The sequence below is a fragment of the Archocentrus centrarchus genome, chromosome 5 (assembly GCF_007364275.1).
Source record: "Archocentrus centrarchus isolate MPI-CPG fArcCen1 chromosome 5, fArcCen1, whole genome shotgun sequence".
NCBI classification, from domain to species: domain Eukaryota; kingdom Metazoa; phylum Chordata; class Actinopteri; order Cichliformes; family Cichlidae; genus Archocentrus; species Archocentrus centrarchus.
In genome coordinates this window covers 10716527-10729703 of record NC_044350.1, presented here as the reverse complement: position 1 = coordinate 10729703, position 13177 = coordinate 10716527, and the positions used below count along the sequence as shown (strand labels likewise).

Below are 13177 nucleotides of genomic sequence, written 5' to 3'. Positions count from 1 at the left end.
TGGCTCTTTCGGCAGGTGACAGAGGTCAGCAGGGCACCCTGACTGATCTGCAGCTATGCAGCCTCATACAAAACAACTGTGATGCACTGTGTATTGCTGACACCTTTCTATCAGAACCAGCATTAACTTTTTCAAGCAATTTGAGCTACACTAACTCTCTATTGGATTGGACCACCAAGGCTAGCCTTCATTCCCCACATGCAATCAGTGAGCCTTGGCCGCCCATGACCCTGTTGCTGGTTCACCACTGTTCCTTCCTTGGACCACGTTTTATAGATACTGACCACTGCAGACCAGGAACACCCACAAATCTGCAGTTTTTGAGATGCTCTGACCCCAGTTGTCATAAGTCATCATAATGTGGCATTTGTCAAACTCGCTCAAAATCCTTACACTTTCCACTTTTCCTGCTTCTAACACATCAACTTTGAGGACAAATGTTCACTTGCTCCTTATATATCCTACCCACTAACAGGCTGGTCACTGTGAAGCACCTTGAGGTGACTGTTGTGATTTGGCGCTATATAATAAAACTGAATTGAAGAGATAATCATTCAGTCCACCAGTCAGTGGTCATAATGTTATGCTTATTTGTGTGCGTGTGTGTGTGTGTGTGTGTGTAATATATACACTATATTGCCAAAAGTATTTGCCATTATATACATATAAACGTGAGTAACATCCCATTCTTAATCCATAGGGTTTAATAGGATGTCACCCTTTGCTGCTATAACCGTTTCAACTCTTCTGGGAAGATTTTCCATAAGTTTTAGGAGTAGTGTGTTTATAAATTGTGCTGGAGCTGACAGGCTTAGGAAAAAGAAAGAAAAAAAAAGAAAAAGGGAGAGAGAAAGACCAAAGGGGGGGGGGGTTGGGGGGGGGGACAGAGAGAAAATAGAAAAAAAAAATGGGAAAGAGCACAAGTAAATAAACCAAAGAAAGCCCAGGAAGCCCAGGCCACCAGCAGCCCATCAAGGACCTACGAAGACCCGCGGCCACTCATTCCCAAGACAACTGCACACCCACCCCAGCAGACGGGGGAGGGAGGTCCCAGGTGGAGCCCCCCCAGTCGAAGAGCAAGGGCACCCCACCAGATGAACCGCCCCCCCCCCCCCCCCCCCCCCCCCCCCCCCCCCCCCCCCCCCCCCCCCCCCCCCCCCCCCCCCCCCCCAGCGGCCAGCCCCCTGCACAGGCCAGTGCAGGGCTCCAGGGCCCCTGGCCCCCGAGGACCCCCCGATCCCCCACAGAGCCCCCCCTCACGCCGAAGAAGCCAATGCAGCCCCACCCCACAGCCCCCAGGGGAGCAGGTCAACACCCACGTCAGAACATCCAGCCCCACCCAGGAACCCCGAGGCACCCACACCCCAGGGGGGAGGAGGCAACCAGCAAGGAGTGGCCAGGAGGCCCAGGCCCAGGCCCAGCCATCCAGCCATACATACAAACACACGCACACCCGCAGGCACACCCACGTACACATCTATGCACAAATACACATACATGGACATACACACTCACCCACACCACATATAAACATAGATACACCGTAAGTACACATTCACTCACCCACCCATACTCACAAAGACTGTGCCAAATACACAAAGACACACATTCATCCATAGCTACCCACCCTCTGAAGACGAGGCGAGTGGAAAACCACCCCAGGGTCAACAGCGACCCCAAGATGCTGCCAGTCCGGTCCCCAAGGAACCACCCGACCCCCACCCTGGGCGAGGTGTAAGAAATCGGGGTGAGATGACCCCCCACCCCCTTTATGGGAATTTTTGACCGTTCTTCTAGAAGTGCATTTGTGAGGTCAGACACTGATGTTGGATGAGAAGGCCTGGCTCGCAGTCTCCACTCTAATTTATCCCAAAGGTGTTCTGTCGCCCTGAGGTCAGGACTCCGTGCAGGCCAGTCAAGTTCTTCCACACCAAACTCACTCATTCCATGTCTTTATGGACCTGCTTTGTGCACTGGTGTGCAGTCAGTAAAATGAAATCTTGTTGTGGAACCATCTTCTAATGTCAAAAATCTGTCAACCAAAAGGAGAACAGCCAAAGGGGGACCTCTTGTTTCCATCCTTTTGCCATCAGCATCACAAGTATCTTCTCACAGATAAATGCTTACTTCCTGTATATTGATATGGATACAAAATACTTGACTATCTTCACAAGTTTGTTTTTTTTTTAACTAACTGGTTGGTGATTTCTGGAGGAGAGAAACTGCTGCAAGATTTCAAATGTGCTTTGCTTGGTGCTATGAGCACCTCAAGGCATTTATTACATCAAGACAAGGTGGACATTTTTTATGTAAAATAATCTGGACGGATAAATGGCACTACAAGCCAGAGGAAAAATACATAGGTTTTATTTTAGGGTGAGCTGTTCCCTTTAAGAAATGTTTCTCAATCACTTCTGCTTTGTTAGATACATGAAAAAAAAAAAAAAAAGGAAATGATTCAGTCACAAACACCCTTTTAAAGACCATCTGCTCCTGTCACCAAAAGGGACTCCTGTAGGTGAACATCTACAGTAAGTGTATTCATCTCTATCATGAAGCTGTGCTGAGAATTCTCAGTTCAATCTACAAATCCAGGTGTTAAACAGGATTAGTGCACAAAGGACCAGTGCATAAAAGTTTTTTATTATTGAGTCTCTTCCACTTTGGAAGTGGATGCATAAAGACATAGAAAAAAATAAAATTAGAGACAACCAATGTGAGCCCAGACAAACACAGCAACAACACAGGACCTTCAACTAAACAGACAGCATTTTTGATTGTATGCATACTTCGTTCTTTCGGTTTCCTATTATTGCTCCCCAGTCAAACAAGAAGAAATATAAATCACCAAGTATGAAACCAAGGACAAAGCCAAAGGCAAAGAAGACTCACCCACCTTAAACTTTGAGAATAAAGAGCGGACAGGCAACTGCAGCTAGGACCAGTTACAGCTCATTTCAGGAATGTAACCAAAAAGGTTCTTTCCAATGTAATTTTGTTCAGTTTAAAAGAAAAATTATATATATGATTATGGTTTTTCTTTTAAGCCAGAATGCATTGATCCCAACCACAGTTTAAAACCTATGGAATGATGAGCTTACAAATATTTCTCGGTCCATCACCCTTAAGTGAAAGCACACGTGGTTACGCTACACGTTTCAACATGTTGCCTCTGTGTTAGCTGAGGTTATCTGCATTAAACAGATCACATATGGGACCTTTTTTTTTTTTTTTTTTTTTTTTTTAAACCCGCAACCATAACCATTTACAATTTTGATGTGTACAGACAGTATTAACACAGTTTAGATGGGGAAAATACAGTTTTAACAAAACAAAAAAAAAAAAAAGAAAGCGTCAATTCAACAGCAGTCCTTGTCCCTGGAGATGTGCATGCTTGTCTGCTTGTAGCTCAGTATGTAATAGTCCACTGCTTGATGCTGGCGTCGTGGGGAGGGTGGTGACCAGAGTGTGCGCATCTATCCAGGCCAGGCCACTAACGTGGTGCAAGCGGTGAGGTGTCTGCATCAAAGACAAAGCACGGACCAAATCTGTTTAAAACTCAACATCACACAAAAGTGTTCAACTGAAAAGCATTTGGAAATAAAGTTCAGTTTGCAACAGCCCATACTGACTCAGATGTGACTTATAATTTAAGATAATCAAGGAAGCACATTCAAAAAACTAAATTTAAAAAAGGAAAAGAAAGAAAGAAATAAAACTCTTTGCAACAGTTCGTTGCCCTTTTTTCCCCCTCAGTAATTGTTTGAGAAACTTAACGTATTCGTGGGCTGTGTAACAAACTGTTTTCATCATTTCTGCCAATTACTGGATACTGAATTTATAGAAGAGCTCCATTTTCACCCAAACTTCAATTTTTAATTGGCCGAGTCTGCCATTTCTGTAACAGATTTTTAAACTGCACACAGCATTTATTAGAATTCACCACCCATCATCAGCCTCACAGTCACTCATTTCATTCAATCTACTGCAGGTCACAGCTGATTCCAATAAGCACATTCAATACCAAGCATTCAACTGGCAAAGAGAGGGTGGCTTTATTGAAAGTAGTCACATTAAACATGAGATAGGCCTCTCAACCAGTCATTTATCATAATGCATGTATAAAACAATCTCTCATTCAACAGCAAATATTTTAGTGAGTAATGAAAGTAGGAGGAGAAATTCCTTTGAGCTGCAGGAAGAAAAAGTGTTCTAAAGTTAGAAAACCAAAATGTTTTTTTAACAGGATTGTTGTGCACATGAACTCAGACCACAGCTGTAGTCACTGGACTGTTTTTCATATAATGCAAGATTGTTTGGCTGAACTGTAATCAGATGCATCAGAGGCATTTGCAATCACAGTTGTATAAAACGAGCTTTTCAATTTAGTCTTTACTGCATATTTAAAAGCTGCACCTGCTGTTGCCAAACCATGGCTGAAAATGATGGATTAAAACACTGCTTGTAATGTTTGAGTTTGTTGAATGTGGATTGCTGTGTGAAGCCAACCTGGGATTTTGAGCCGCTGGTCTGGATCGCTAAACTGTCCAGACGTACACCATCATGTCCATCCCGCCAGTGGCAAAGTTGCTCACTATCAGGTGACCAGGCCAAAGTCACAGGTTTGGCATGCGTGTCCATTTAAAACTCGTTCTTGACTGGGGGAGGGAATAAAAAGATTAATATTCATATGAAAATGGTAACAAACCAACAGACAGCGTGTTTAAGAAAGGTAATTTTTAACGAGTAAGCCGTCTGCCACATTAAAGACCGTTATAACTTTCTTGTCATCAATGGCAGCCAGATAGGCACCATCACTTGAATAGGCCATGTCTGTGATAGGACCTTTTGACCTCAAGACTTTTCCCCTCATCCTTCAGAGTATTGCCCTGAATGAGTACAGATGAACTTTTCCATCCTGAGGAGGAAAAAAACAGAAATTAAGTCTCAACTCCACCAGGTGTATTGTGTGTGATCGCTATTGCATTAAACACCACCCAACTATAACACTACATTCACTGAATGCACACATTTGGCGAGATATCCGTGTCCACTTACTGCTCCGCCCACGGCAGCAGAGTGGTGCCGCCAGGATGGATACTTCCAACTCTTGCTTCATAGCCAAGATTGTCCAGTGTGAAGACTTTCTTCTTGTCCTTTACAAGGACAATCTAGAAAGAGCAGCAAATAAAGTTGCCATTATTACACAAGTATACAAAATAAGCCAACAACCTCGCAAGTGTGAAAATGAGTGGATCTGATTCACGTAAGCAATAATAATGACAGAGGTAAAGGCTTTACCTGCCCAATGCACACAGCCAGTGACAGCCCACCTGCTGCTACTGACACACTTTTAGGCTGGACGTCCATCTTCACCACATCAGAGGCACTAGAAACCAGCAGAAAGGTTATTTATAGGAGGAGGGAACATCAATATTTAGATATGGATTTCTAAGCAAAAAGGAATAGAAAAAAAAAAGTACGAATCAAAGTAGACGGCAGACACCCCAATGCTACACACACTTGCATGTTTTGACACTGGGGGAGAGCATTCTTACTACTGTGAATGACAATGCAATACCTCATCCACTCTCCTTATCAAAATCAGACTTCCCATTAATATTGATAGACCAAATGCAAAAACCACTGAAAATGCTTTATTCATTCAGCCACGTCATGGCGCCCACCTGTATTCCTTCTTGGCTGATACTGCTGTAGCGCAGTGTATCATCCATGCTGCACGTCACCAACTCGTTAGCGTCGTCAACCACCATCTTGCTCACCTGGTTGCTGTGACCCTTTCCTGAGAAGCAGTCGTTCACTCCAGTTTCTGCATCCCAGTATGTGAGGCGAAGGTTAAGGAAAATGTTACATTTTTATTTTTTGATTCAAACTATTAGGAACCATTGTCTGAGAAATACAACACATTTTTTGTTTGAAAGTAGCCTGCATCACTACTCCCAATATCAAAGCCTTCTGAAGAGTCATTTAATTCTGGCAAATGGGCCACATTTAAAAAAATAAATAAATAAAAATTAAACAAACACACCCCCACATACACATACACACACCTAGTAGAAAGTTCTGCTGATTCAGGCTTTTAAAGTTACAATGTTCAAATTTCCATTTGAAAAGCTAAAATTGGAAACCAAATTATGAACAATTGGAAATCTTTTTTTAAACTCTACGCCAACATTTTAGAGCAATCAGAGACACTGAATGAAGGAAAAAAAGGATAAATTACATTATCATTAGAAGTGTGTAATGACTCCACATTAAATATAAAACATCACCGACCTTTTAGATTAGAAATATTTAGCAAGATTGCAGATTTGCATGCATGACAGCAGGAGACCTATGCATCTCCAATTGAGTGGTATTTACAGTTATTAGTGGCAATTAGCAAGTGCTGAAAGGATATTGATGTGTCCATCGTGACTCCCCGAGTAGATGTACGCTTGCCCTTCATTTTTATGAACCGTCACACACTGGATGGATTTGCTGTGACCCTGTAAGACGATAAGGCACACATTTGGATTTTTTTTTTTTTTCTTTCTACAGATTTGAAAACATTCATTCTTGTCAAGGCCACAGGACATATTTAGCTTCTGGATGTCAAAAGACACTTCCAGCCTAATTATTCTAGCCTAGATATTGAGCACACTGTGTTCTTTCAATACTGAAAAGCTCATTCTTTATAGCATGATGAAAATTTTATAATTTATAGTCCCATTTAAAAATATTAAAAATCTGTATGAAACAAACAACCTCAACAGAAATTATATACTTGCACACATTTAGGCATGCAGCTCCAAACCTCTATATGAATATACTGATGCTGATTTACATTTAACAGTTACCAAGTTGTCTTCAAACAGTGGTATACGTTTCTACTGTAACACTTTTCCATTTCTGTAGTATTTCAGCAGCTCAGTGAAAACGCTTACAAAAGATGGTATTATTTTTATTAACAAACTATCCAAAATAGCATCCTTTCACTCTTAAGGCTGACCTTGACAGTGCGTATGGGCTGGTCGGGTTGTTCTTGTCCAAGTAGTTGATGTATCCTGACAAGGAGATGCTGAGGAGGTGGTCTTTCTGCCACAGGCAGCCCAGCTGCTGGTCTGTCACATCAGAGCCCAGGTTGAAGGTGGTGACAGCCGTGGCTGCACCCACATCCCAGAGCTTCACCGTCTTGTCCCCTGAGGCAGAGATCAGCTGAGAGCTGTCAGGGCTCCAGCTGACCTGTGGGATAAAAAACAGAAACATAATCTCAAGATGCAAAGACGTAAATTCTGTAAGCACTCTTTAATGCTCATTCAGTGATGCATAAACAGTAGAACAGAAACACAGAAAAACAAAGACAAAAAGATCAGTAACTTGAGGACAGAAGGAAGTGGTTTTTAAAGTACATAATTTCGATTAACACTGCCTCAAGGCAGACTGCCAAATCTGATATAATTAGCTCTCCAGAAAAACAAACCTCATGCATTTAACCATGTAACTGTAAGTTAGCTGCATGTCAAAGAGCTGAAACACCAAGGATTACACCTTCAAACGAGAGACCACTGATGTGCACACACATATTGACTGGAGTTTTTTTTTTTTTTAAAAACCTCAAAAACACTTACAGCATAAATTCCTCCTTTGTGAGCCTTCTCTCCACCGAGGGAGCCAACAAGCTCACCAGTTGTTCCATCATAGAGGAAAATCTGTGGAGATTCAATTAAGACATATAGAAAGCCATTTTGTTAAAGGTTATCTTAACTTTAAGTTTCACATGATGTCACACAGTAATCCAACACTTACCTGGCCATCAGCACCAGCTGTAGCAAACCGACTTCCATCTGGAGAGAAACGAATGCAGTTGACAAACTGGCTGTGGTCCTTTAAGAGTCACAGAGGAGAAAAATGAAAAGGAATTTAATCAGCATTGAAGTTAATTTGCTCATTCTCATGACAGACAAACTCAGTCCTTCCTCATTTTAGACCATCATGACCAACCAGAGTATAAGTTTGCTCCCACACACACAAAATTACAAGCAATGTTTTCCTCATTTTATTTATTTTACCAAAATGGTTTTCTGCTTATGAATTTAAATTCACCCATAACTATAAACTGGGGTGACTTTAAATTCAACAACGCAGCCTTTACAACTATCAGGACCCATAAGTTCATATGCAGAGCAAGAGTTGAGAGAACGGGACATAAAATCAATAGCAATGAGTACAGTTCTGGATTTAAAAACCCTGCTAATAAACAATGCATTTATAGAAGCAAATATGGGCTGTAATTTAATTTTAAATACAATTACAGCAAAAACATCCAAACTGTTTTACCTATAGCTTGAGCATTTGGAGTCTATTTGAATTTACATGTACCCATTTAAAAAAAAAAAAAAAAAAAAAAAAAAAACTAATCTGCAATGCACTTGGTGCTTCAATATGCATTACACATTCTAGAGAGAAGGCCTGGTTGTAAAAAATGCAGCTCATACGTCTCCAAGAATTTATGGGGAAGTGGGTTATGTAACATGGAAACAGGCAAACAAGGACACACTGTCAAAAACCACCAAAGTGTGACAGATTTGAGACGGCAAACAGATATTAAAGCCAGAGAAAGTCTTACAGCTGAAGGACAATGCTTTGTTACAAATACGCATCAAAGATGACATTTAACCATTCACTGGTTTATGCACTTTAGTCTAGTCACTAAGACACCCCCCCCCCTCCCCCCTCCCCAAAACACACGCACAAAAAATCCAGCTTAGTTCTAATTAGCTTTGATGCAAACGCTCTTTTACTAAAGCCGCTCAAATGCAACTCACCCGCAATGTGAATTTGAACTTGAAGGGAGGTCCCTCAAAGAAGGAGCCACAGGTGTCATCACTGGCAGTGGCGAGGCGGTAAGGGCGCTTCTGCCTTATGTCTACACTGTTAATTAATTTTGAATGACCAGAAACCTCTCCCACTGATGAGCCGGAGTCCCACAGGAACACTGCCCCAAACCTACAATGAGAAGACAACACAGATACAGTTGATCCTAGTTCGAATTAGGGGAAGCAAGTGATGTGCTGGAAGCTCATTTTATAATTTAAAAAAAAAAAAAAAAAAAAAAAAGAAAGACATGACATGGGTACTGCAAGTCCACAACTGTACCACCTTGACATCTAAAGCAAACAGTAGATTTATGCCGAGTGGGAATAAATCAGTTTAAGAGAAGTTTCTCATGAGACAGTTACCATGGTTGACTTTACACTATTAAGCGGCTGTAGCCAGTCTAGCATTTAACAAATCCTGACACTCACTTCTCTCGTCCATCACCAACAACAGCAATCCTCTTGCTGTCCTCCGTCCATGCAATGTCCTTCACCTTCCCTGAAATCGGGGTGTACTCATACTTGAGCAGGTGCTCCTTCTGGGTGGTGTCCCAGATACGGATCTTTCCTGATGCATCTAAAAGATTTGAAAGCAATCTGATTATACAGTCATCACATACAGTTTTAATCAGGATTTGTGCATAGTTTACTGATAAGATGCAGTCTGATCTTCATCCAAGTTGAAATTAAACAAAAATCTCACAAATCAATTTAAAACAGTCTTAATTTCATGTCTTTTTATAAACACACGTTCTTTCACAAATAGCAGCTCATAATGCAAGCTGTAAAAAGTAGATGAACCTTTGTGTTGATAACATTTCCAAAACCTACTTGGACTCAGGTGTTTCAGTTAAAGGCTTGTCCCTATAAATAAAACACACAGTCTGTTCTGACAAAGCCTGCTCTTCCTAGGAAAGACTGGTTCATGTGCACAATGTCTTGATCACAGCATCTTTCATGGGACACTGGAAAAGGCTACAGAAGATGTGCAGCCATCAATCCACAACAGGAAATTCAGGACTGTTGCTACACTGCTGTCCTATAAAGATCACAAGATTCATTCCGGAAAGTGAAAATACAACCCAAAGGCAAGAGCAGAACTCCACTACAAATAAAAACTAAAGATGTAAATGATAAGTGGACTGGTACTTAAATAGTGCTGTTCTACTCGATTTGAGGACAAAAACCATTTCCTTACTAAGAGTCTCATTCACACATACATTCATACAAGTGCTTTTCCCCTATACCTAAGCACTTATAATGAGACGTTCACACACTCACACACTGATGGATTCATCAGGGGCAACCCAGGGTTAAGTATCTTGCCCAAGAATACTTTGATATGCAGGCTTAAAGAGCCAGGCATCGCACCACGACTTTCTAATAAGGAGACAGCCCGCTCCACCTCCTGAGCCACATCCGCTCCATAAGACTCAGACGCTCAGTAACACTTTTGGGATAAGAGACAAAAATTGAACTTATTTGGAGTCCTGAGTTAGAAGAAGTTCACCTTTTCCTGCTTACACTGAGCAGTTATTGACCATGAAAAGCACAGCCGTCTGATTAGTTTGCTCAAGTGCTGGTCATCATTAATTACATCTTAGCTGAAGATCAGTAAATTCCAGTAGGTTTACACACAATCTTGCAAATGTTCAAATATATTTTTGTCCTTTACCTCCAGATGCAATGTAGAATCCACTGGGGGCATACTTAGCGACAGTAACTGGATGGGCATGTTCAGTGTAAATGTCTGCAATAGCTGGGTTCTTAAAGACAAAAAACAGGAGATATTAACAGGTATGCACCTCACAAATGGCAAACAAATGGTTCACTTATAAAGCAATGCAACATTTATGTTCTACACAGATTCAGGGCTGTAGGTGTGATATACATTAAATATATATATATACATAAAATCACCAATTAGCATCAGCAAAGCAAAAAATATCAAAAATGCATGCAAACCACAAGCTGAAAATCTTCTGCTGAGCTGCTTCTTGATTAGGCACTAGCTGACAGTATCATGCTGGCAGTGATTGAAGCCAGTATGCAAGCATGACAGTGACCACACCCAAGATGCTGGGTGCAGCAGCAGGGCAACAAACAAAACTTAACCACAAATACGGTGAAATCACGCTTTGCGGCTTTAATGTGGCTGCTAGTTTTTGATGTTGTGCTTTTTATGTGGGTATTAGTCTCACTCAATAAATGTCATTATGACCAATAGGCTTGGAAATATAAGTGGATAAATAAATAAAATACACATTTTGATTTACAGCTATAAGACTTGAATTACTTCAATGTTCCTGATGATGACACATTTCCCATTGGTGTAGAGGAAGTTGTTGCCTTTGGGATCACCACCGATCACTTTTGCAACTCCCCTCTCCATCTGAGGGAGACTGGCAAACACACGCTCTGCAAAAAGTAGAAACAAAATCAAAGATGAGGAAGACAGATTATTTAATACACTGTAGATGGCGTTAAACAGAAATAGAAAGCATCTTACTGCACATCTGCATATACTTTTTCTGCTATTCTTATTGGTCTACCAGGTGTCCATCTGTCCATCCCACCCACTCCTTCACATCCCACCCCTCCCATCAAATCCCCTGAATGCGAAGTGTCTTAGACTTCAACCTTTAAAGACTAACAGAAATAAGAGAATATAAGTGCATTGTGTTTTGTGCACTTCCTCAAAATACAGTTCAACTTTCCTGACACTAACTATGCTCAAAGACTGTTATTGTCTTATTATATGTTATATGGCTGCTTTGGCTTGTAACTCTTGTAACTTACTAGAGAATCAAATACAACTGATTGTTTTTAATTTAAATGTTTTGTTATAATTTAGAAAAGTATCCTTTCGCTAAGTATTTTTTATTTCCACGAGTCTAGTTTTTTCATTAGTCAGTCACCTATTATAATAATGATAATAAGATGATGCAGTACACTAATTATATATGCAGCTGCTGCACTTCCCCAGCAGCAGCGCCTGACTGGACATGTCATAACAAAGCAACGGGAGCACAACTATTTCCTGACTGAGGCTAGCGACTAGCTAACTGAAAACTGAACAGCACCGCTGTGATAATGACGGTCCGAGTGCCGATACACCCACACAACACGCCGTGCCCGTCAAACACAGGTCTGCGCAACACCTGGCTGGATCACTGCACATGTGGAGTTTTTTGTCTTTATGTTTGATGAATTGTCAAAATTACGCAGCTATGGGCGAGGCTAGCTAGCTGCTATCTGGATGACTAGCAGATCTGCTGACTAGTGTCAAGCGGAATAACATCTTTGTTGACTTTTTTCCCAACCCAGCTGCTGACACAGAAGTGAGACGAACTTACTCAGTTCATAAGGCATTTTTCTCCGCTGCCTCTTGCTTAGCCTTAGTCTTCCAGATGAATGAAACACTGAAGCCAGAAAAGCGCCTGTAGCTTTGCACTACCCTCCCTAATACACAAACACGGAAGCGGGTGCAGCGCTGTCTCTGCCTGGCTTTGCCCATATATAGTAAACTCAGATACCACGCTGCGGCCCTCAGCCAGTAGACGTGCGCTCCAGCTTTGGGGATAAATTTGACCTAAATTTGGTCTCTCAGGCTCAGGGGCAGGAAAAAAAAGAGCTAATTCCAAAGCTTCGCTAATCAAAATGGCCAGGTTAACTTCACTTGGAGGCATATTGTGTGCTACACTAAGGTCACAGAACCGTTTTGCCTTTCAAAAAGATAAACAAACATTTCTAGATTCCTAAAACATTCTCACCACGTTCTTAAAAATATATATAATCCTGGTAGTTTATCATGGATTCTGGAAATAGCTTTGAAAGTGAATTAAGAAGGTGTTTTTTGCGTAATGGGTCGATTGCCTGAGAGGGCTGACTCAGGGCATGAAAGCCCCTGTCTCAGACGTACTCCTTTGGGTGCATGGGATTTGTGATAGCATGAATAACCAAATGAATTACCTAAAAAGGCAAATTCGGACAATCTAACTACAGTCAGGACTAACCTGTCTCTTATCTGCAGTTCCATGGCGGTGATGTTATAATCCTGTGTTATCCTGTGGATGAGTGTGGACCATCATTTGCCTGGAATAGGACTGGGAATCCCCTGACCTATTTAGGATGCACCCTTTTGAGAGTGTGGACCTCTGCAGCAGATATAATCTTACAACAATACAGAATTTCAAAACACGGTACTCACAGGGCAGCATTAAGAAAGATTTGTATGGGGCATGGGAAAATGAAGTCATGGCTGAGCATAGGATGCAATTCATTCTGGGTCTGGCGGA

At 41.5% G+C, this 13177-nt stretch overlaps 1 protein-coding gene across 1 annotated transcript; it reads right to left on the bottom strand.

The window, feature by feature from the left end:
- Positions 1 to 2621: 2621 nt before the first annotated feature.
- wdr1 (WD repeat domain 1) lies at positions 2622 to 12381 on the bottom strand. The gene is given in 23 exon segments (XM_030730306.1): positions 2622 to 3451; positions 3454 to 3548; positions 4510 to 4540; positions 4542 to 4589; positions 4591 to 4663; positions 4749 to 4852; positions 4854 to 4894; positions 4897 to 4918; positions 5059 to 5076; positions 5079 to 5171; positions 5302 to 5389; positions 5688 to 5701; positions 5703 to 5843; positions 6420 to 6509; positions 7013 to 7041; positions 7044 to 7245; positions 7632 to 7712; positions 7810 to 7887; positions 8829 to 9009; positions 9309 to 9456; positions 10555 to 10645; positions 11176 to 11297; positions 12236 to 12381. Coding segments are annotated over 23 exon segments (1848 nt in total). The 5' UTR covers positions 12252 to 12381; the 3' UTR covers positions 2622 to 3409.
- Between the last annotated feature and the right edge of the window lie 796 nt (positions 12382 to 13177).